General features: G+C 54.3%; 1 protein-coding gene across 4 annotated transcripts in view; it reads left to right on the forward strand.

The window, feature by feature from the left end:
• The window catches only part of SKAP1 (src kinase associated phosphoprotein 1), a 147,937-nt gene that overhangs the window by 108,489 nt on the left and 14,844 nt on the right, over nt 1-24,604 (forward strand). For all 4 annotated transcript variants that reach the window (XM_083809512.1, XM_083809514.1, XM_083809515.1 and 1 more), the window contains 6 exons: nt 11,346-11,426; nt 12,631-12,714; nt 14,561-14,685; nt 15,433-15,496; nt 16,522-16,677; nt 21,138-21,194. In XM_083809512.1, the coding sequence (XP_083665638.1) occupies nt 11,346-11,426; nt 12,631-12,714; nt 14,561-14,685; nt 15,433-15,496; nt 16,522-16,677; nt 21,138-21,194 (567 nt within the window). The remainder of the gene's footprint in view (nt 1-11,345; nt 11,427-12,630; nt 12,715-14,560; nt 14,686-15,432; nt 15,497-16,521; nt 16,678-21,137; nt 21,195-24,604) is intronic.

Genomic DNA, 24,604 nt, shown 5'->3' on the forward strand with positions numbered 1-24,604 from the left:
CCTGCATCTCGCTGCCGGCTGCTCTGCTGGGACCGACGCCACCCAGAAAGCTTCTTTCATCACTTGGGCTCCCGACCGCAGGAGCCCGATGCTTTAAAAGGAAACATCTTTGTCCCAGACCAGCGCAAAGCAGGATCCTCTAATGAGCTCCAGACGCTCCCCGTGCCGTGCTCTGTCTCCTCGCGGAGCTGCACAGGGAGCAGTGAAGTTGAGTTAAGTCCTGGGAAGGCGGGGGACTTGGGGCAGGAATTACTCACATCACCTGCCCCTGGCTACGCACCCCAGGCACTCTTTGTACTCAGTGGAGAGAAAGTGCCTATTTCTCTCCTCGGTTACAGAAGAGAGCCGAGGGAGTTAGGCGAGATGTCTGCGTCTGTTCAGATGAGGCCCACGCTACGCCGCTAACGTAGGTGGGAATGCAACCCGGCCCCGAAAGCCTCGCTCAGACTGAGGCAGGAACGCGCCCAGAAACTGCGCAAGCTGTGTCAGTTCTGCGGAGTTTTCATCTCACAAAAAGCCCCAAACATAAACCCGAGCATGTGCTGGGAGAGGACCCTTGGCCCTGGGCGCAGCGGGGGCACAGAGCTGCCCATGCCGCCTCCGCCCTGCGCTCCTGTCCTGCGTCAGGCCCTTGTTTTGGGCTCACACCTCATCCACACGTGGAGTTAATTGTGGCTGCGGATAGACAAGATACTAAAACCCCGTGTAAGGCACTTAGGACTGAAAAACGCATGTGGTACAAAGCCTCCTGTCAGTATAAATTGCCTTTGCCGAGTCAAATTTGTGCTGAAATAATCCTGAGGTTAAGTATGATCTGAAATTCATTTGGCAGCTCTGGCGTTCGTCTCTCCCCTCGCTGGCAGTGTCCGGTGGCCGCCGCCGGCCTCCCCGGCCCGGCTGCCTCGGCCACACTCCCGGCACCCCCAGGGGGCTCTGAGCAGCCCCGGGGGGGAGCAGAGAAGGATGCGACCCGGCGGCTGCACGGGGCCGCAGCGGAGCGGGGCAGCAGTGGGCCGGGGCCAGGGCCCGGGGCTGTCAGGGAGAAGGATGCGGCCGTGCCGCCTGCCATGCAGTGAGGTTTGCCGGGGGGGTTGTTCCTCCCAAACAACACAGCTGTATCCAGATTGGCAGCTGCTCTAGCACATTCATTTTGTAGAAAGGCATCCCTAAATGGGAAGAGAATAATTTACACTGACATAAAGCACCTTTATTTGGATATAACTATCTACATTAAGGAGGTTGGATTGCTCTTACCATATCAGTATGGTGTAGTTGAAGCTCTATTACTCGTATATAAGCTGTTCCTGGCTCTGCTCCTGATTTATTTTCCTTGCAGAGCTAGGCTGGGTGTGTCTAGATTCATGTTGTGTTGATATCAGAAAATCAACGTTTCTTTCGTAATCCAAGGTATGTGAGGTAAATCAACAGGGCTCCAGGGAAGGCAGGGGCATTTTATCAGTGTAAAACGAGAGAAGTGAGCCCAAGGGGAGGATTTGCCAGAGAACGTGCTTTTATCATTTTACGACCTGTTGATTTTACTTTTCTAACAATTACTCAGAAGTAGGAAGCAAGGAAAAAATAGACCTGGGCCTAGATGAAAGGGAAGCGGGAGAATCAGGCCGCCTGTTCAAAATGAGAGTTCAGTCGGACGGAAGGGCGGCTGCCTCGGGCGCCTGCACGGCCTTTCCGACCGCCGCGGGACCCGCACAGAAGAGGCAGCAGTTTCCAGCGTAGACCCTGGGCCTTTAAACCGCGCCGCTGCTGGCTGGGGGTTTGGGGGTTTGGGGGTTTGGGGGTTTGGTTTGCCGTGGCCTCCGTCGGCTGTTGCCCAAACCCGCAGCACCGCACCGACCTACGGGCCCAGCTGTGACCAAGGGACGTTGCTGCCGCTGGGACGAGACACAGTGGCGGCTTCTGTGATTCTGTGATCCTAACCTGCACGTAGCAGGCCGCTGTCGTGCCCCCGCTGCGCTGCCCTGCTGGTGGGTGCTGGCTGCCCCTTCCCTTCCCGCCCCCTGCATCCGCTCCGTACACAAATGGAGGTCTCAAGGGACGGTTGTTCTTCATGTGAAACACGGCTCTGCAGTTACAGGAGAGAAACCAAGTAACAATGAAAACCCTCAGGGAAATCATTTAATATTTCCAGCCTTCTCACATGGGTTCTTGACACTCGGGTCTGCGGAGGGGAAAAACTGATTTATGCCGTCAGTCGTTAGACAATGTGGAGGTGAGGTCAGGCGCGGGCATTCCTCATCTCTTCCCTGGCGCTCAGAGATCCCCTGGGCAAGGTGGAATCAAAGCATTTCAAATGGTAGAGGTCATGAGAGTGACACTGTAAGAGGTAAAAGAGCACAGCCTCCTGCCTCCTACAGAATGGCTGACACCTATATATCTTCATATTGCCATTGTTTCCGCTTGAAAAATTGCATGTCGTTTGTTTTACTTTTTCCTAACCCTCCTCTCTCCTTAAATCCTCTCGATTTTCCACAGTGATCTATAGGAATCATTTGTGTCAAGGCTGACGATTATGTGGTTCAGAATTTTTATAGGAGTAAAGGCCTAAGCCGTACGATGGGCTTTAGCCAACAGGTGTCTGGTCTTTGTGCAGCCTCGCCAAGGCCCTGTAAATTAAAATCACATCTGCCTTGGGGGAATTCTCCTGCGTTGATTTGTGGCTGCTGCGAGGGGCTCGGGTCGAGCGCTTCTCGCGCGCGGTGGCGTGCTGCAGGACGGCCGAGCGCAGCAGGCGGGTACGGCGGCGGGGCAGAGCGTGGTGCAGCCTGGCTCTGAGAGCCCATATCGCCTCGAGCCACAGGCAGACCTCGCAACAGCCCGAGGTGCTGGCGCTGAGGGTCTGTGCCAGCTGCTTGAGTCCCTTCTTTCTGGCACTCCCGGCTCTGGCTGCTTCTCTGGTTCCCTTCATCCCCATCAGTTGTTGCTGTCAGGGAAGTTCTGGGATGGAAGGCCTGGAGAGGACCCTGGGCCCGGGTGACATGGGAGGGCCCAGGATTGCCATGCTCGGTGCCTCCTGGGGCTGCCACAACCTGGAGCCACCTCAGCAGAGCGCTGGGCCCTTCGGGCTGCTCGTTTGGCACTTGCTTGCTGGGGACATGGGCAAAGAGGGGTCTCTGGGCTTGGACCCGAACCACAGCTGGGCTGACATCCTACCACACGACAGGACTCTGGGCATGATGAAGGTCAGATGAAGGTGAAATGTTTCCAGTGGGAAACTTCCTGGTAGGAAGTTTCCTTCCATTGGGAACGAGGGGAGACCCCAACAGCCCCCTCCGACGTGCACTGCAAATCCCTTGCCTGTATTCAGTCCTGTTAGCTCCGCAAGTGAGTGTTTAATGAAGCCGGAGAACGGTTCCTTCTGGCAGAAGGAGCAAATGTTGCTTAGCTGCACCCCGCATCGATAACCATCGGTGCCTTCGCTCGGGGAGTGACCGGGAGGAGAAGGATTGGGCTGGAGCACGCAGCGGCAGGGCTGTTTCTCCCTGCGCTCTAAGGCTCCCCCGGCACTGCCGTCCTTTCCCCACTCTTCCGCTGCTTTGATTTTAGCTCATCCCAGGGAAGGGGAGAGGAGAACCATCTCTAATGGCCCCCCAAATGCGCATCGGGGGGGCAACATGCGTGGCACCACACATCCGAAGGGACCTTCTTTCTCTTTCTCCTTGCCCAGCACGTCCTATAGCAGGGTCCTGGCTCGAGGCTCGAGCTGCCAGCGCCGCCCTGCACGCAGCGGGACATGTGAGGGAGCGGGTTTTGGTTCTGTTCCAGTAGAGTCCTCTTGTCGGCAGCCCCACGATAACAAACCCACGAGTGCGGTTAATGGATCAGATCTGCAGCTCCCGTTGAACCCAGCGGTATTTTTATGTTGGCAAAGATGTCAGGATTGAGGCGGGAGGCAGCGGACGGCGGTGCGTTATTGCATCCCTACGGCTCCCATCCCCAAACCCCCCCGGAGCCCTCTTGAAATGCGCTGCAGGGGGACGGGGACCAGGAGAGACTGTCCCACGCCGCGAGCAGCCAGCCCCGCGGTGCTCCCGCGCGGAGGTCCTCGATAAGGCCTCAGATGACAGGCTTGGGTTTCCAAGGTGGTGGTGTAACATCAGTGAGAAGCAAATATTTGGCCAAGTGCACCCTGAGGTAAGCTGGTATCCGGTGTAACCGCACAGCGTGCCCATATGTTATTACTTATCCATCAGCCTCTTTGAGTAACGACGTACAGGGCCAGGGCGAGAGTTAGCTTTTGTCAAGCATATATTTCAGCGGCGTTTAAATAAACTCATCGAGCTGCACGTCTCGTGAACTTTCCTATTCCATCTGTCTGCGCCGAGCCACCCGTGGAACGAAATGGATGAGGCCTTCAAACCTTCTCCAGTCCCCGGAAAATGAGCCAGTCCAGTTAACAATAAATGGTGGCCGGTTGGAGCACACATGACCAGTCTAGTGAGGAAGAAAAGAAAGTTGAGCTTAATGAAGTCCCTGTGCCCGTGTCCCTGTGCGTGGACAGGAAAGGACGGGTGGTTTATAACTGTTTATTGGAGTTAATGGTAATAAATTCCTCACTTGTGATGCATTAACTTTAATGTTTTCATTACGTGATGATTTAGGTTTTCCCTTTTCACATTGTAAATCATGTTGTCCCGGTAGCACAGCAGGTCGAATGTCTGACATAATGTTATGTTTGGGGGAGAGAAATAACAGGGGAATGAGTTGCACAGATTATATATTTATATACTTAATACATTGCGCTTTTTTTTCAAGGACTTTAAAAAATTATGTCCTGATGAAGTCTGTGGACGGGTGGACAGACAAACCCATCTGAGCACAGATTTGCAAGTTGCTGTTGCAAAGCCCTGCAAAGGGCTGGTTTCCATAGCAACTTCCCAAATGCACTTGGTGCTGAAGGGTTTTTTCCCTCCCTCTTTGCTGAGTGTGAGCCCTTAGCTAATGAGCTGTGCAAATAGATATTGAGATTTAGTGTTTTTTATTTTGCAATTATAGACTTAGTGATTTGGAAGGAAACTTTTGGGCCAAAGGCTCTGCCTCCTCTTTGAATTCCCTTTTTTTTCCCTTGGTGAAGTTGGTTTAACTTCAAACTTGATGTAAAATTTTCCAGACGGAATAAAAAGCACCAGTAAAGTTGGAGGCTTTTTTCCACCCTCCCAGGCTAAATCCTAGCCCAGTCTGCAGTCAGCTGTTTGCCACTGACTGTCTCTTCTCTTGTTTGCTTATCAATCATAAAAACCACATTCATGGACTCCTCTGAAAAAACAACAATGAATCCAACGTTAACTTGGCATCCAACAAAGGTCCATCTGTACACCCCGTATTTATTTCTGTTTGGTCATTAAGCGTGGGCCAACAAGAGCTTTAGGGGCAGCATAGTTAATTAGGCACCGTGCAACCTCAGGTGAGAATTGCCATTTCTTGAGTGACTTCCATGGATTTTGTGTTCACTGCTGGCTGTCAGCACTTGTCAAAGGCCTCCGCAGCTGCTGGGGACCAGTTAATCTTGGTTCCTGCCTTCAATACTGGTCTGTGCTGGCTGCTACAAGAGAGCATTCAGAAATTCCCCGCAGGCGCTGTCCCGAAGGAAGCTCTGGGTCTGGCTGAAGTTTTGGGATGGGCTCCTTGGGCTGCTCTGCCAGCTGCAGTGCCTCGTGGCGCCGTAGGGCTCCTGAGCCTGAGGAGCACCGCTCCCGAAACTAAACGGGGAGATTTCAGCTGATAATTTCCTCCCAGTGATTTGTTGCCATTGATTTTTAACTGCCTCCTGCTTGCTGACTAGCTTTCAATCTAGGTGGTTATCCTGGAGTGGATGCCTACACTCTGAATTTTGCTTACTAGTCTCTTCTGAAAAGTCAAGCTGAAGCCCAAATAAATCTTCTCTACCGTGCCTTGCCTTTTCTTCATCTACTTTCTTATTTTCCCACTCAAAAAATGCAATAAAATTAGTCTGGCACAAGATCTATTTCATGTGATCCATGGTGACAATTGTTTAGTTCCCCATTTCCTTTGAAGTAGTTGCTCATTCCATTCCCGTCTTTATAAATGATCCCCAGCCGTTCCCAAGGCGCTGAAAGGTTTGGCGACGTTCCGGAGGGGCGGAGGGAAGCGCGTCCGAAGGGTCCCAAGGTCCTGGGGCTGCCCGGGGGACGCGCCGTGAGCCAAGCGGAGGGCAGGGAGCAGGGTGACCGCGCTGCCGGCCGGGGGCTCGCTGTCTCGCTGCGGTGTGTTACGGGGTGGGGGTGTCAGACGGGGGTCTGTGGGCTGCCCACGCTGCTTTGCCTGGCTGAAGAAGCGCGGAGTGCCGGGGACCTCCCGGGGAGCGCGCTGGCACGTCTCACCCGGTGCTGGGTCTGTCGGCCTCCATCGGCAGAGCAGGGAGTCGAGGCGCCGAGCCTCCCCATCCTCCCGGCCTCCCCCAGGGATCAGACCTCAGGGCAGACCTTCACGCAGCGAAGTTACAGGGAGAGGGCTTAGGGGCTGCACCTGCCTTCCGCGTGGTGCGAGAAAGCAAAGCCTCTTTCAAGGTCCTCTTGATCTTGGAAAAGGTGACAGTGCGATTTAGATTGGGGAACAATTATTCTCCTGTCAGAGTCCGAAAGGAATGCGGCTCGTAAACAGCTCCTCGCGTTGACATGTACCAAACGTCACCTGGGCGAACCCAGGAGCGCTGCTCAGCAGTGCCCGTGAGTGCTGTTGGCCCGAGCAGCCGCAGCAGGGACCCGTGTGCCACGGCAGACCTTGGTGGTGGGTGGCATTTCCAAAACCTTTCAGCTAGCCCGGATCGCTTTGAGGAGGCTGGGAGGGGTTGTTTGTCTAGTTCTGATTGTTTTTATTCTCATTAGTTTCAATGGGAAAAAAGCGCAGCCACCACGGGGGGCTCTGGGAAATCGCAGCCAATTGTGCTCTAGTTTGAAATGTATTTGGGTGTTCCCAGTGAAGTCCCCAGGAGCAGAATCTGCTCTTGGCACATTTGAGCTTGGTGAATAAGCTGGAGGATCGGGAATTAGCTGTAACCGTCGTGCCTCCGTGCTCCATCCCTTTGAACAGTCAGTTAATGTGACAGCGTGGGCACCAGCGCGGCCCCTGGGCTTGTTCAGCTGCAGCTACTGTGACATTTCATGCAGCTGGCGTGCGTGACTCAGAGACCGAAGGGGCGAGAGCTGAAATCCAGAGGTCCTTGAGGACATGGCGAAGACAGGATGGAACAGGCACGGGGCTCAGCAGCCAAACTCCTAGAAACTGCCCAAGAGATGCTGTCTGGCCAGCAAAGGCGGAGGCTCATTGGGTGACCTGGGCAGAAATCGTTCTCCTCGCCCACCCGTGTCAGCCTGGCAGAGGGAAGCCTTCGAGGCCAAGAGCATCCTCTGGGGGGTGCAAGTCACTGCAAAGGCTGAGGCGCGGGAAGGCAGGGGAAGGAGAGAGCGGGTGTCTGCTCCTGCATCTGTGGGCGTGGGTTGCTGGCCCCACTCTTCTCCCACTCCTGAAATGCTGCAGCTTTGTGTCCTCGGCAGAAGGCGGTCTCCAAGCTTACGACACAGAGCTACGCCCGGCGCTGCCAGCCTGCAGCCGCTCCTCCACGGGAGGCTCCAGATGCAGCGCCGTGTCCCGTGGGTCAGGAAGCTCATCTGGGGGAAAATCCCTGGGGAGCAGCTTCCAGAGCCCTCGGGAGCCAGGCTGGAGAGGCTGCGGGAGGGTGAAGGAGAGGCCACGAGGGGCCTGAGGTGCCGGTGGCTGTGACGGCGCGGGGCTCAGACGGCGCAGCTGCGGCAGGTGGTCGGTGCCAGTACCGGCCTGCCGCTGGGCACAGGAGGGGCTGGGGCCAGCACAAGGGTGGAAGGGACCCTCGGGACCGTGCAAGCAGCCACAGCCGCAGCCCTGCCGCGCAGTGCCAGGAGACACTGGAGAGGGGCCGTGTCCCTGGGAGGGCGCGGATGGCGCTCTCAGATGAATTTAAGGCCTTTTCTTTTCCCTCTGTTTTTATGAATGGTGAATGGCCGTTAGTGGTTGGAACAGATGACCAGGCTATGGGCTGGCTTTTCCATCGCCCAGAGCCCTGGAAGATGCGGTGAGCTCCGGCTTACCTGCAAGCTGTGTGGCCCTGGGCAGCGGCGTCTGGCGCCTCGAGGCTGCCTGGCCCCTGCCACAAGCATCCGAGTGAAGGAGCCCTCGGAAGCCAGAGAGCTTCCATTAGGACACTTTAAAGGACTAAAACCCCAGGGGCTGTCTTTGCAGGTTAATATTGCCATTTGCTGCTAGCAAAAGCCATCTGGATTGTCGCTGCGGGCAGGCTGGGGGCGTGGGGCGGGCAGGGGACCCCCAGCCCTGCTCCGCAGCCCGGCTGCGTCTCCCCGCCCAGGTTTAACCTGCGTGGCTCTGACTGGCAGGGCTGTGCAGGGGAGGCTGCGGTGTTTGTCGTGTCCTGTAAAGCTTCACATTTCCAGAGCTTTGTGCGATCTAATCAGTCCTCTCAAGCCCTCCCTAATTGTGTTTGCTTGTCTGAGTAGCCACGGAGTATTCAAGGAGAGCCTCCCCTCATCCTGATCTGCTGGGAAGCTGAGGCACCGCACCTCCTGTGGGGCGGGAGAGACGCGGGCTCCTGGCGGTGTCGGGGGCGATGCTGCGGAGGTGCCGGGCCCAAGGGCTGCCAGCCCGGCGGGTCCTGGCCCCCAGGGCACCACAGCACGGCACGAGGGGCTGCCGACGTGGGGCAAAGCAGGAGCTGGGGGCACAGCAGCTGCCCTGGGCCTGCTTGCAGGCACGATCCGAGAAAGGACGGGTGGAGAGAGAAAACGCGGGGCCGGCCAAGGCTGCTGCTGGCTCCTGCCGCGTCCGTGCTGCTTCCCCACTTCGGTTTCTCCTTGTGGTGCTTGGGAGGCCCCCGCAGCTCCCCCAGGTCTCCCCCTAGGCTGAGGAGAGGAACCAGGGCCAGGACGTGGGGCTGGGGGGGGAGGCCTTGGCCCTGCCCTGGCTCCAGCAGCAGCAGCGAGCGCGCCGGCGATTTCTGCAGCCGGCTGTCTTGGGGGAGCGGGGGCAGAGGGAAGCCCCATGCTGGTAATGTACTGGAAGTAAATGAAATTAAATAAGCGAAGCAGCACTCGCAGCTCCTGCCTTCCCCCCTGGGTAATTCAATTCGAGCGCTCGTGCTGATGGGATCTCACCGGGGCTGCCTCTGTCACCCCGCTGGGGCCTGGAATCTTAACGTCTAAATAAAAGTTTCACTCAAGCATTTTTTATGCTCCTGCCAGCAGGATCAGCGAGCTGGCGTTGGGCACATTAATGTAATATTCATACTCGCAGGGTCTCCCTGTGCATCCGGCAGCACCGTCCCATTTTCATAATTATAAATGTCCCATAAAATGACATTTAGATTTGCATTAACAAAAGGGGTTGGGGCTTGGGTTTGAGGAGAGAACGCTCCTTTTTACAAGTCAGAAGCTAGAGAAAAGCCTGAGCGCATTTTCCTTGGTGCACAGGTGCTTTCACCCGCCTTGGGAGAGGGAGGGGTGCCAGCCCAGCGCCCCGGGAGGTGGCCACATGGGCAACGTTTGGCCCCTGCTGGCGGCTGCTCTGCGGGCCCCCGAGGGGCCGGTGGGCCTCCTGCCGCAGAGCCCTGAATTTGGGAGCGTGGCGAGCGCTGCTGGAGGCCAAGGCAGCGACCGGCCCCATCTGTGGCGGTGCCAGGGCCACCTGTGCTCGAGGAGGGTGCAGGAGCAAAGCGGGACATAATTCTGTGCTACCCGCCCTGGGGAAATCCCCTGATGCCCGATACAGCCCAGCCTGAACCCTGACACAGACTTTGGGTCCCGTTTAGCATCCTTGTGTGGTTTTGTTGTAAGAGAAGTAGTAAGAGTGGTGCTCAGCACCAGCTGTATGAAGGTCTGGATTCCCTCTCCGCTCTCAGCTCCCGGGGGGCCGCGGTGCTGGACGTGACCAACTGCCCCTTTCTCATCCTCATGGAGCTGCTGCCCTGCACTTCTCCGGAGTTAGGAGCAAGCTCAGCCCGACTTGAACTGGAGAGAAGTGAGATTTATCCCTGCGGGAAGGGGCTGCCCACGTCCTCCAGGCACCGTGCGAGGCCCCGGCCGTCCTCGAGCGTGCATGGCCTCGGGCAGCCGCGCGCAGCCCGGGACACGGCCGCTGAAGGTTTCAGCCAGCAAAGAGCAGCAGAAGGAGACGCACGGAGGGGAGCCTTCCCACCAAACCAAACTTTGTGTGTCTTTGTGTCTGCCGTTCGCCCCGAGAGCCATTTGTGGAGGATTTATAGCGAGCACTGAGTTTGCAAACGATAAAACACGAAAATGAAAATAGCCTGTGAGTGAGGGAACTGACAGGGGATGGATTGGGCCGAGAGCTGGACGTTAGCGCGACGCGCTAAGAAAACAAGAGAAACTCTTGTGACCTGGGATTCTGGGAAGTTATTCATACTTAAAAGGCTGCCAAGGCCAGCCACTGGGGAGATGATTAGTGGTGTTTCGTTAGTCATTTTTTATTGTCTTTCAGTACAAGTTATGATGACAGGAGATGAGCGGCAGAGAAGGGGGAGACCACAGCAGCAAGCCGTGGCTCGGGGGCTTCCCGGCCGCGCTGCCTTCGGGGCCGAGCCGCAGCCAGCGCGCGATGCAGAGTGCTCGAGGGCCAGAGACCCCCCGGGGGCCGAGTTCGGGCAGATGTTGGACAAGGGCACCACGAGTCTGTGAACCTGAGCGGATCCTGCCTGCTGCCAGAGGCCCCCAGTGACCAAGGGAGCCTTGGCTGGGGGGCCGGGGCTTGGCAGCAGCCCCAGGAGCTGCGGCGGTCTCAGCCCTCTGGGGACGCGTCTGCGTAGCTGTGAGAAGCGTGATCCTGGTTTCCTTGAGGACTGCTTCTGGAACCTGCAGCCAGGACTGGGAATAGCTCATGAGGTTCAGCTGGGTGGTGTCTGCACAGGGGCTTGGGAGGACGTGGTAACGTGTGCGATAAATGTGCTCGTTGAGGGTGAGAGCCTCGGAGAGAGGAGGGATTGAGCTCGCGCCGTGGCTGTTGGCATTCGGGGTGGGCGTGCTGCTGTGCCCTGGTCTGCCTCCTGCAGGACGGCGCCTGTCCCCTCATGGGGGAGGGCTGCAGCATGGGTCCAAGTGCACCCTGAAAATGCCACCGCATGGGTGGGTACACAGTTCTCAGGACTCACATAGGTGGTGTGATATCTCTGCAAGGATGCTTCACAGGTGGGAAAAAGGTCTTTGGAGGGATCCGTGCCTCTCCATTTGGACTTCATGTGCACATGGGTTGCGTGGTGGAGAGGCATTGTGTGAACTGGAAATCCCAAAGCTTTGCTTTGCTCCCTACAGGACTGGAGGAAATCACACCGAGACCTGTTCAAGACACAGGGAACATTCTGAAGCAAGGATATCTGGAGAAGAGATCCAGAGGTAAGGCCTGACAAGTACATCAAGTCTGGGGGGCTCAGTTTGGGCTGCATTTTTATTCTGTCTGACAAGGTAAAGGAAGATGGCGAGTGAGATGTGGGGGGAAGGCTTTTGGTGGAAGAGCTGCTATGGTTCATGATCACCCTGAGAAGCATAGTACACCCAAGTCACTGCTAATAAGAGAGGTGGTCAGCTGGAAGGACAGGTAAAAATTATTTGTTTGGTCGTTCTCACAGTGGGATTCAGAAAGCTGCCACTGTGGTTCAGAAACTCTTATCCCTTTGACAGACAGGAGGATTTAAGCACCTGGCTCTTAGAAACAAAACTCTCCCCCATCTTCACCCCCTGGGTTTGGCACCTAGACCAGAAGCTGGCTGGGGGGCTCTCCAGCACACTTGGGCACCCAGAGCACCCTCCATCCTGCCTGAATGCTCCAGGGACTCCACTCAGAAGGACAAACAGGAAAATATAGATCTTTTTCTGCAGATTTGTCAGCAGACACAAGCAGTATCTTTCAGGCTTTTCTTAGGCATCATACATAAAAGGAGAGCACAGCCTTTATTTATTCTCTTTTGTAGATCATCAAACTCCACAAAGATTAAAACCCAGAAATTGCATTAAGCAGCAGCCTAGTCCTCTAAGGCAAGATGTGCCCTTCTAACAAGCAATACCTAATGAGGATAAGATCCTGGTGAAGACAAGGTAGTTCATAGCATCGCACACATTAGCAAGTTGAGATAAGGATTGTGAGTCAGCCTCAGGTTTATCTTGATTTTACTGACTCTTGTGAAAGCTACAAATTATTTCCTCATCAGTCAGATTTTATCTTGATTTACTTACTGTATGACAGGTGGTATGAGGTAAGAACAACCCTTTTTTCCTCATGATCACCAGCTGAGCTGCGTAACTGTTCCTTTGCATGTTGTAGCTCGCTTCAATTACAACATAAAAGACAGTTGCTTAAGCCTCAATTAGAGAGGTTTCACCCAAAGCTGTGTTCTGTCCAGCCCACTAGGACTGGCTTGCTCTCCTTTACTTGGTTGAGGTTTTGTATCTAAATTTGCTTGTCTAAATTTGGTGCCAGAAATCTGCAGGATTTTGTTGGAAGTAAAAGAACCTTTACCTGCCAGTATGTTCATCTAGAGAAGCATTCAACAGAAGAGCAGGACTTCATGTTTTTTTTCCTTTGTTGTCTTTTTCTTTCTAGACCACAGCTTTTTTGGGTCAGAGTGGCAGAAGCGGTGGTGCGTCCTCAACAAAAGGACCTTTTACTACTATGCCAATGAGAAAAGTAAGTGATGAGACATCCACCCCTGGTCTCCAAACTGTGGACAGGGCTGGGAAGGAGAAGGGGAGAGCCCTTCCCAAAGGGCAGGCTAGTACCTGACAAGAGAAAAACGTAGACAGTGGGCTGTTTCCTTACCTTCAGCTGCTGGGGTTTTAGGTATGAATTTGGCTGAAGTAATTTTAATTCAGTCATTTCTTACCAGGACAATGCACGATGCTGCCTGGAAATGCCCTTCTTTGGGAGGGTGCCGCCTTACAGGCACTTGGTCCCCAGGAGCCCTCTGGGACAGTGTGTCATGAAGGAAAATTATTAGGCAATTAGTGTAAAAATGAGCAAACATACCTTTAGTACTCATTTCAAGTGAAGCTGAGATGTTGGCTGCAATTTCCAAAAGCACTTAAGGGATCTGGATGTCATCTCATCTTGCTCCTGCTGAACCCCCAATTTCTTTTCTGAGACATATGATAAATAAGAGGAAGGCTGTAATTCCCTATCAAGGGATAACATGTAGGTTCTTGTAGAAAGGTATATCTCAGCTTTTTAACCCTCAACATCTTTATAGGTAGAGAACAAGAGAAGAGAAAGACGGGAACAGAGCTGCGTGTAAATAAAATGACGCACCAAGTTTTCGATTAGCCATCAGCTGGGCTTCAACCCCCTAAGTGACTGTATATAATCCACGTGTCAGTGTGTATAAATATTTTGCAGTCATGCTCCATCAGGTACATATAAACAGACCGTTAATATCTCCAACAGAGTTTGGCATGATTAAATATACGGCCTTCCTTACTCTGTTCCACCCATCCAGAAACACAGCAGGTTAACTGCTTACAGAACACACGGGTACATCCTTGGTTTTCAATGACCACTCTGCAGCTAGGGCAGAATCAAACCCCAGGGGCTCCTGGGGATGAAGCTGGGTCTTTCTCCTTCTTCCACATCTTTTGAGGATCTTGAGTACTTTTTTGTGAATGTTTGCAAAGAAGCTTCCTATCAGCCGGCATGGCTGAGGTGCATGCAGGGGTATGAGTTGCTTGGAAATTTTGAGCAAGACATTAGCAGAGGCAGGCAGTAAAGACGAGAGCTGATATTCTGTCGCTTCTGTGGGAGACAGGCAGTTGTCAGCTACTAAACGGTCTCCAGAAGGTAACAGAATAAAGCAAACCTGTTATTGGTGGTCTGGAATCATTTTATAGGGCTTGCCTTTGTCTCTGGAAGTTTCTGAGGATCAGCAAATCAAAAAAAAAAAAAGGTTAAGAGCAACTGCCTGAGTCATACTCCCACACTTAGTCAAGAAGATTGATAAGGAAATAATGAGCTGGGTATCCAGCTGGGGTAAATAAAAGCGCCTCAAATGACAGCAGTGAAGTTCCCTCTCTCCACCCTGGTTGACAGGGGCCGTGAGCGCGCATCTACAGGATCCATAGGCCAATTCTCAAAGGCCCCACTAAGTATTTCTTCCTGTATGCCAGCCTGTAATTCCTTACCAGTGGAAGAATTGTTGGTATCGTATTTCCCCAAGTACGCAATGGTCTCTGCTTCATTACGAGCAGCTCATCTCGAGCAACCTTGTGACCCTGGCAACCTTTCAGTGGCTGTTCACAATCTCTTGAGGCTTACAGCGACATCCTCTTTACTGTGTCTTTTGGAAGACTTTATAATGTTCTCTTTGGGTTTCCTGGGGGAAGAGGAGATGCTTAGATTGAGAGTCTTTCTTTGACATCTCCCCTTGAAACATGGTGTGCTTTGGCCTCCCTATGTGGGCAACAGACCTCTTCCGCACCCAGTAGTGCTGCAGGTTTCATAAAAAGTTACAGGCTTGAGAACAATTGTGTTTCTCTTCTTCCAGGCAAGCAACCTAAAGGCACCTTCCCCATCGAGCAATATAGTGCCCGGCTGGCTTTCCATCTCCGCAAAGACTCTCGCAGAAGATGCTGTTTTGAATTAATCTGCCCTGGCAAACGCACCTATGAGGTAGGAACTGGGAAAAGAAGCGGAGCCTTTGTGCTGGTTGGCCACAAGGCACAGGAGCATGTGCTCCCAGGTCCAGGACACAGGCTGGACCTGAAGGGTCAGGGAGGCTGTGGGTGTCCAAACCTCGGTGCCTGGTAAAGCAAACCAAGAAGCACTGCAGAAAGGTGTTGATGCTTCTCCTTCTCGGCTGGTCCCTCAACATGGACCTTCCCTTGGCACAAGAGTGATCCTGGGCTCTCTTTGCACTTGAAAAGCACAAGAGTTAAGTGAAAACATGGGTTAGAAGCAGTAGAAGATTGGGTTTGGAAAGCCCGTTTTTAAATAAGCAGTTCAGAGCCGTGTTAAATTTAAGCCTTCAGTTTGTTGAGCATCCATCAGGGATCCTACAAACTGGTATAATGGAAAACCTGGCCCAATCCACAAAGTGTGTATGAGAGCCTTCCAGACCTTCAGGGAGATTTTGGATCTAGAGCCTTTGTTCAGAGTCGGTATATTCTGCAGGGATTGTGGTTTTCATCTGAATTCTTTTAATGAATTAGGCTTGACAGCCTTCCTCTGGGATAGTCTAGCTTTGTTCCGCTTATGCTTCCCTGTTTGGAACAGGGAGATAAAGAAGTGAAATGGTTTTCCCAAAGTCCACAGGGTACAGAATGGCAGATCCAAAAACTAAATCTCTTGTTTTAGATGCAAATTTTTCATCTTTGTACATATAAGAAACAGCATGGTAACAGGTGAATCCCTCTCCAGTTCACAGCCCCAAGTCCAGCAGAGGCTGAAGACTGGGTGGATCAGATCCAGTTCCTCCTGAAGGGTGAGTCTGGCAGCGTGGCCTGAGCTGCTATGCCGCGTTCATTGGGGCAGATCCCAGCAGCCCTTCCCTTGGGCAGCTCCCTCCAGCAGCATATGTGCTCAACCCCAGGACCTTGCTGGAGACACAAGAGAGCTGAGAAGGAAATCGAGAATCCTCCTTTCTACTCCTCTGCTGCAAAGTTGTGCACTCAGTCCCCTCCCCAGCCCTGGGAGTTGAACCCAACCCGTTACTCCTGTGTATCTGCTCTTCGCAGAAAGAGAGGTTCTGGGGCTTTGCTGTTTTGAGCAGCCAGTTAAAAAGAGGTGGTTTCTTGGAGCCCACAGGCGTTTGGGTTCACCTCCAGCACTTTTGACAGTTTTTAGAGAATAGTGTCCTGTGATGTCTCAAAAGCTGCAGGTGTTACCAAGTTGGACAAGAAAATTACAGGAATTGCTCCCTGCTGCCATAGATCTGCTGTTCTCTGCTTGGCTGATGAGGGGTGGGCCCTGCCCCACTGGAGTCATTCCAGTTTGAAACGAGCAAAACTGAGATGCAACTGCAGTCCTGTATACAGAAACCCTCCAGAAACCATAGACAGCTGCATGATTTCAGACCGAGTGGTGCTTTTCCAGTTTTAAATCATGTCCTTGCAGATCAGTTTTGTGTAATTCATTGTATCAAACCCTGTGATTGCACTTCCTTTCTTTTTTGTCTTGCCGAAGTCAACCTTCTCTGAAATACCCAGGAATGGGGTGAGGCTCAGTTCCTGGAGGCACTTGTTGAGTTTTGCTGGCTCTCTGGCATTTGCCATCTTTTCTTGGGCTTATAATTTGTTTTAGCCTACTCTCAACTTCCATCCCATTTTCTTCACACTAGGTGCTCATGGGCTGGGTGTGGGGACGGTTCACCCTCCACAAGGTCCGTAGTGAGCACTAAGTATCGTTGCCCAGGCTTTGTTACTTGATTTCAGCTCGCTGAAAATACCAGCAAGCTGCTTGGCAAAGTTTACTCTTTTTCACCGTGCTTTTGCTCTCTGCTTCCTGCAGACTTGAGTTCCCTCACTATCCCATATGACGAGGAGGACGAGGAAGAGCTCTACAATGATGTGGACAGTTCTGACTCAGTGACCACAGCATCCCACAACACTACCCTGAATCAGGATGATGGGATGGAAGAGGATGACGTCTATGAGGTTTTTCCAGGTATGCAACCACATAATAAGGTTAAAACTCGAGCCATGCCTTAGCTTTAACCCTGCAAATGTGGCAGGAAAGTATGGCCTAACACATTGATGGGAACGAACATCTCAGGCTCTGCTGAGTTTAATAAGCCTCTGACTCAAAGATGCTACCCTGTTTCTTTGTTCAGACTGGGTGATGGACTCCAAGAGCATGCCTTTCTGTTTTGGTGAGGCGCGGGTTTTGTAAATTCAAGTGAGGCAGCTTTTAGAGGTTGTGCTCTGTTCAGCTCCAGTAATATTAGGTTTGGTGAGAGTGGAATCTCTGGGCTGTGTTACCTGGAAAATCAGAGTTAGATGATGAAAATGCTCCCTTCTGGGCATGCAGTCATGGCTGTAACGCGATTACTGGCCTTCCAAGTGATGATAAAATAACTGCATTAAAGACTAGTGCTTGTTCACTAACAGTGCAGGAGGCCTGGAGGTAGCAGGGCAGTGGCTGTCAGTTAAAGGAGCCAGAAGCAATCTTCCTGGCACAGAACCAAACAGCCTGAAAGGGTGACATGGTCTGCAACATTTCTTACAGCAGAAATGGCAGTGTGACATGCCCCAGGGCACCTGAGCCTTACTCAGACACATGTGCTGTGTTCTGCCTCTGCTGAGGTTGGGACTGCCCAACCCTGCACCCCATCCCCTAGAGCAGGGCCCCTCGGTGTCTGCATTCAGAGATGCAAAGTAGGTCCTTGTTTCTTCTTATTTATTTCAGAACTTTATATTCATAGTGATTAAAAAAATATATTAAATGCACCAGAAATTTTTATGGTGCCCAAGATCTTTGTCGTGCTATTGCTGCCAGAGGAAATCTCTGCTCAGCGGTTTCCGAGTGGCATCCAGACAGCTGCCAGGAGCGGAGCTGAGGCTCCAGGGCCCCGGCCTGCCAGCACAACGCTGAGTACAGCCTCAGCTTCTGTCCGTCTCTCATCTTTCCTTCTTACCTCTGTTTACATCGTCAACTCTTTGGGCAGCAGCTGCTTCTTCCTCCAGGCACACCTGCAGTGATCCCTGAGCTCAGCGGGAGCCTCTGCGCTGTGGTCCCTAGGCGGGTGCGTGTGAAGTGCTGACAAACTGTCAGGCCAAGGGGTTTCAGCGTCCCTGGCTGCTTTGGCAGCTGCGTCCAGCTCCTCGCTGCTGCCAACACCACCCCCGGGGCAGATACTAGATGTGAGATTTGCTCCACGTGAGGCTAATGGTGATCCTGCAGTGAGCTTGCGCGGAGTTGACCTAGGGACAGACCCTTTTGTTGCCCCTGCTCTGAGATGCCGAGTGTGTCAAAAGCTGCAAATCCACTGTGGTAACGCTCTGTGCCCTTCGAACGTGTCTGAATGCCCTCCCCTGGGTGCGGGGCGTTGAGACCCTTCGCAGCCCTGGCCCCCATAAGCGTGGGAAGGCATCCCTGTCCAGCTGGGGTCTCCTCTGGGCCCAGCTGCCTTCCTTGTGTCCCGAGTGAAAATAGAGAGAAAGAGGAGAAAAAGAAAGGGGGGGGGGGGGAGATGAAGAGATAATTTCCTCAGCAAGTCATCGTCGTTAATGAAGTTTTACAAAAACAGATACAACCAAGGAAAAATAAAATTTCACAGGTGATAAATTTTTCCAATTTCCCTGGCAGAATTCGATAGGATTGTTAAATTAAGAGTGAAGGTGTCTGTTAGGAAGCAACGAGCAGTGATGGGTAATTTTATAGAGTGGAAAATTGAATCAAATTGCTACATTAAAACACAGCTCCTCTGAGAATCTGCCCAACGCCCAGGCTGCTCCAGCGCAGCAGTGGGGCACGCGGCCCACCGGCTCCCCGGCCATGCCCTGGGCTGGGGCTGGGGTCTGCAAGGGGGGCCCTGGACCCAGTGGGGGTGCCTGGGGGGGCCCGCAGGAATGCGCTGCCCTGGTAAAGGCGTTTTCCCAGGGGTGGCGTGGCTGGGTCTGTGATGCTCTGCACAGGGAGTCGGCATAGGGGGCAGAAGCACAGACCCCAGGAGGTGTGTTTTTCAGCATTTCCCTCTAATTCATCACTATAAAATTCAGATATTGACGGAGGTATCTGACCCGGGCGCTGGTAAGGCAGAGCTTTGCTTCCAGATGATTCAGAAAAGCACCTGGCTGCAACAGGCAGAAGGGCTGCCGTGTGGAGGGGAGCTCCCCACGTCCCCCCAGGCTGCATTCACCGCCTGCGCAGTGCAAAATCTGCAAGGATGTGGCCAGGGGCCGGCGTGCCACAGCGCAGGCCACGCTGCAGATGCGGCTCGGCAGCACGCCAGGTTGGTGCCTTTGCCGTGGCCATCCTGAGCATCTGCCAGGCGCCTGCTCCTGCCCTGCTGGCAGGGAGAGGCTGCGGCTGCCCCGCTGCAGCGCTGCCGGAGGAGATGGGCTGCAGGAGGATGAACGGAGCCCGCTGCTGTCAGCCGAGGGGAAGCCACGCCAGCGAGCTGCCTCCCCACCACGTTTTCCTGAGAAAAATCCCATGCGAGTTTCCTTCCTTCCTTCCTCAAAGCCTCAAATCCGTCATAGCCCTTGCAGTCCATCAGCCTCGAAGCGCCGCACCGAGCCCGTGCTCACTGCAGGGCAGCCAGCGTGGGACCGGGCACAGCCCGGGGGTTCCTCCAGGCACCTTTTGCAAGAGGCACAGCGCGAATCGTCAGCAGGGCAGGGGCTTCCTAAAGGAGGGAAACGGGGCACAGAGGTCTGGGAGGAGGTTTCCTGAGGACAGCCCAGCTCCGGGGATGGAAATGGAGCCTGCAGGAAGCAGGCACAGCCGCAACTGGAGGCGTGTGCAGAGCACGGCCAGGAGCTGGGGTGGCCGTGGGTGCTCGGCAGAGCCACGCGCGTGCCCCGCGGGCAGGAGCGGTGTGGGCACGCTGTGACGGCAGCTCCTGTCGCACGCGGCCCCGCCACACCTGGGGGACGTGGCCCCATGCCCTGGGGGCTGCCGCCGGGGTTTGCCCCACCTGGGGTTGGCTTTGGGGTTTCCGTGGCGTGGCACGGGGCTGGGTGTGACTGACCTCCAGTTCATGTCGAGACTGGATCGGGGATTGGGGGCCCTTGGTTGAAGTACAAAGGAATCCAGATGCGGGTCTTCGGGGAGCATGCATGGGAATGATGGAGGGAGAGCGCTGCTACAGATGCATTTACATTCTCTTTTACAAATGCAAAGAGCAGGCAAAAGCCACTTTCAATAATTTATTTTAAAATCAATGCTAATGAGGTTCTGTCTCGTCAGTGGCCGAGTTTTACAATAAAGTCTGATTTATTTAGAAAAGATCTTTGGTGCCGCTTCCCGTCTAATGGGGGAGCAGTCGCAGTGACCCTCCAACTCGGGATCCAATTTGTAATTCACAGCGGAGGCCTGACCTGGTTTGCATTGATCAGGGCCGGGCGGGGGAGACAGCTGGGGCAGGGCTGGGGCCGGGACCGCGTCCTCAGAAAGTGCCCAGCAGCAGCACTTCACCCGTTGCCTCGTGGCCGGGTTGCGCGGGACCAGCAGAGGAGCGCCCGGGGGGCTCCTGGCGGCTCTGCCCCCAGGCGATGAGCGAGCCCCGGCCCCAGGCATGGCAGGGGCTCCTCCGGCTCCTGCAAGGCCGCGCTCCGCAGCTACCCGCTGCCAGCAGCAGAAGGAGCAAGAGGTGCAGAGCGATGCTTTGCGTGAGCGTCGGCGTTCTGAAATGCTTGGGAACTGCTTGCCATTTGTTTTGCCAGGCTGTTGCAAGTCTTTGTGGTTGCAGGAGGAGGCCTGGGCTGCGAGTGCTGCGCGCCCGACTCAAGCAGACCCCAGCTCGGGCTGGGGGGTTGTACCTGGCCTGGTGTTCAGTCTCCTTTAAACCTGCGTACAGATCCTCACTGCTGTCAGTAACCAGCCCTTTTCCCATGGCTTCCCCGTGACCTCCAGCCTCCCTGTCCTTGCTCACACTTAAACTTTTCCATGCTATCATTTCTTAGTATTTTCTTGGGCTCTCTTTCCTAATCTTCCACAGCTGTGCCAGTGTCTCTGCTCTTCGCTGCCCGGGGTCCCTTCTCCTCTGTAATTTCTGCTTCTGTCCACAATCCTTCCGTGCATTTCTGTCCTGGCATTTCTCCTCAGCGTCTCATTTTCCCTAGGCTGCAAGTTCTGCACAGGAAGCATCTCTTCCTATAGGGCACTTGGCAAAGTGCTACATAAATTTATGAGGCTATAATAAGTGATTTGTTTTTACCAGTGTTAACAACAATTTATATTTTTATGCAGCATGTTTTAAAATATTATCTGTGACTTCCTCCCTTCCACTCTTCACAATTAAGCCGGGAATTTATTATTCTGACAGTCGGATGCTCTCACAGCCCAAGCCCTCTCCTGCCTGTGGGTTTAGTGCAGCACTAGTGATGGCCTGGCACCATTACGTCTCACGCAGTAACGCTCACAGCCTTTTCACTGGCTTCTCTGCTCTGTTTCCCCCCCAGAGACGGAGCCCTCCATCGCAGAGGACAGCAAGGATGCCGGAAGCGGACAGAGAAATGGTGAGAGCCCGCCCCGTGTTGGCCAACCCAAGGGACCTCCCGGTTGTGGCAGTCAGGGGATCCGGGTTGCAGGCACCGATGGACGAGGGCACAGCCGAGGGACCGGGGAGAGGAGCCAGGGCAGGAAAAACAGGAGGTTGGGCAGGACATGAGTCAGGGCCGGTGGCCCAGAGGAAGCTGCCCCAGGGAGGGCTCCGGGCACGGGAAGCCGGACGGACGCCGCCACCACTCCAGGAACCAGCGCTGCCTGCCCAGCCGCCTGGAGCGGGCGGCCCGAGAGCCTCCCCATGCTCACCGAGGCCCCCGCCCCTGCTTTTTCCTTAAGGACCCGCACTGTGGGACAGGAACGGAAGGTCTGTTTCCTCCTCAGTCCCACCTGCTTCGCTTTTCCATCTCTGCTTCCGCCCCGGCGCAGGAAAGCAGCGCTTGTGTCCAAGCAGCCAGGGCTGGGCTGGCCGGGGGCTTCCTGCTGCCCCCCGCGGCCCAGGGAGTGTGGCCTCCTGGCCCAGCCTGGCCAGGAGAGCTCGGAGGGGACGCACCCGGCTGGGGGGTGCCCGCCCAGCTGGGGACCCAGGGGGACAAGGCAGGAGTCCTGGGTGGTGAAGGCTGGAGGGCTCAGTGGTGGCCGCTGCAGGTGGCAGGTGCCTAAATCAGCTGCACGTGGGGTGGTGCTCTCCTGAACGCACGCACACGGGTGCACGAGTGCCCCAGGCATTGCTCAGCTGGTTGCTCCCCCAGACTGTTCCCATCTGTCCTAGAGCCTCTGTGCCCGACTCCCCTGACGTTTCTGGTAAGCCTGATCCGACACTTCCCTTCAGCCAGCATCAAACGCCTCGGACGTGTCTTGGGCAGTGCCCGCAGGAGGGCACTGAAATGCTTGCACTGAAATGTTGGTGGCACTGGGCCCACAGGGTAGAGTCCCCACTGTGCACAGGGACAGGACAAGTCAGCATTTCTCCACCCCTCGTGGTCTTGCAGTGCTAGTTTCCCACCCGAGCCCTCCCCACATGATGACTTATTTGGCCACTGGAGCATGTGGCAGCTACAGCAGGTACGAGCGCCCAGAGCTCGGAAAAAGACATCCTGATCTTTACAAACCATACCGTGGTCGTCACGCGGGGCTGCACATTCATCCCTGGAGACTCCTCGGCACGGGCTAAGGAAAGCAGAAGGAGCTGGGACACGCGCGCACACACACGCATTTTTCTTTGCCTTCCGCGAGTGTTCCCAGTGTTTAAACATCCAAATAACCATCGGCAGAGAAGCAGCCCCCGCGCCCCCTGGATGGGGATGGAGGCTCACAGCAGCAGAGCGCAGCTCCGCGGTCCTCTGGTGCCAGAGGTGTCATGGGGAGCCGGCACCCCAAGGCCACCCTGAGGATGTTGGCTTTCGCCTGTCACAATCCTGCCAGGCATTTTAATGCCCTGCTCATACTCATTAGCATCTTCCTGGCAGTTGTAATTTTTGTTAATTGTTATAACTGCTTTAGTTATTAGTGTTGTCATGATTGCTTTAAGTCCTGTGTCTGTTTTTATGCTAAATAATATGTTAGACTCTTGCCTCTGAAATGCTGGGCTGCATTTCAAGAGGGAAAGGTTATCACAGTGCCGGGAACCCCAGCCCTCGTGCCTTTTGCCTTGGTAATTTGTGTTTCAGTCCAACCGGACAAAGGGTGAGAAAGAGATGACAGGAGTCCTTGAGCAGAGCGCCGGGCTGCAGGGAGGGAGAGAGGGGCTATTTCTTAATTATATCACGCGGCCAAAGTGCCAGATGAGCATTTGGCTAATGGAAACCTATTGTTTCTAATTTCTAAGAACCACAAGGATGCCACGAGGCTGGAGCAGCCCTGCAAATCCCACGGAGAGCTGCAGGCTGCTCCAGCCAAGACACCCATTCGCTCTGCTCAGGCTGCTTAACCCCTGCCTTCTGTGCCGGACAGGCTGCGGGGCTGCTTCTGCAGCGCAACCTTACCAGCCAAACCCAAACAGCGTGCGATTCCTATCCGCAGAAAAATAACAGAAGCCCGGAAGCCTGCCTCCTTACACAGTCCCTGCACTGAGCACGGCGGGAGGTTTCACCGAGCACAAGCACAGCAGTGAAAACCACTGAGCTGCCGGTGGCTGTCGCTAGGTTTCAGCATCAGCAGGCTTCTGAAGCAACAAGCCCAAAGCAAAGGGACGGGGGCAGAGCGCCTCTCCCACGGCCCTACTTTGGGCTGCTCGGGCTGCAGAAGAAAATGACGCAGTTGTCACATTCGGCTGGTTTTCTTAATGACCCCAAGGCCCATAAACGTGGGAGCAGGCTCTCGTCCCACTCACATCAGTGTAAATCAGTCACACTGAAATCATGTCTCTGCCCTGAGTGCAGGTTCACATATCTAGCCAGCGCACCTGGGATGTCCTCCGTCCCACGAGGAGGTTGCAGAGTGACGTCCTCTCTTGCCTGGCCTTATCTGCAAGTGCTGAAATGGGAGCCAGGATCTCTGTTCTGTGAATGGTCTTAATTTTAGCAAGGTATTCTTGATAGCTTGCACAAACATCTTGCTTATGAAACTGTAGCTAGGGATTAAACGCAGAGCCTGGCTGTGCTCTCATTGTGAGGCAGCTTCATCCGATGCAATTAATTTCGACCTTTTGAAGGTAGCATTGGTGGGAAGGGTGAGACCTTCCATCCAAACATCTGACGTTGTGGGAAAAGTAAACTCTGGGGAGCACAAAGCTTTCTGCAGGCTGGGAAGTTTTCTCCCTTTGTACTCGGGGAGTCTCATGTCCAGGATCATGGGCACAGCTTCCATGAAATCTATTCTACCAGCAGCTTCTCCTTTCTCCACTCCTTGCTGACAGGGTGGCAAGATGCCTCCAAGTTCTTCTCATCCCTATAAAAAGCAGGAAAAGCAAATGCAGGATGGGAAACCGAGACAAGCTGGTTTCAGCATCCGCCCTGCGATAAGGGTAAGGTGGCCCCGGGCAGCGCTGGGGAGGGGAATGGGCCCCTTCTTCCCAGAGACTTCTTGTAAGAAGATCTATTTTCTGTGTTAACCCAGAATCCCTTCCCTTCCCAACACGTCAGTGGCACAGATCATAGCTCTCTGAAAGGAGCGCGGGCTGATTTGGGGGATAGCTGTGTGTGAAGCCCTTTGCCAGCTAATTATAATGCTCCGCAGCATTACAGGTGTTTTAGTTAGCCCCTGAGCAGCTTTCCCCCGCTGAGTCCAGCCCTCCCATTTTGGTGCTTCGCATCCCTCCCTCCCTCCCCTCTGGTCCACAGCAGATGACCGTGGCTCGCAGGGGGACCCAGCAGGTCGGTGCCAAGCGCCGTTCCCCCCTGCTGGGTTGTTCTCTGCATCCCAGTGTTGTTCTCACATCCTCCTGCAATAACCTTTTGTGGTGCTTACACAATTTACTGGCTGC

The sequence above is a fragment of the Anser anser genome (genome assembly GCF_964211835.1).
Source record: "Anser anser genome assembly, chromosome: 23".
NCBI lineage: Eukaryota > Metazoa > Chordata > Aves > Anseriformes > Anatidae > Anser > Anser anser.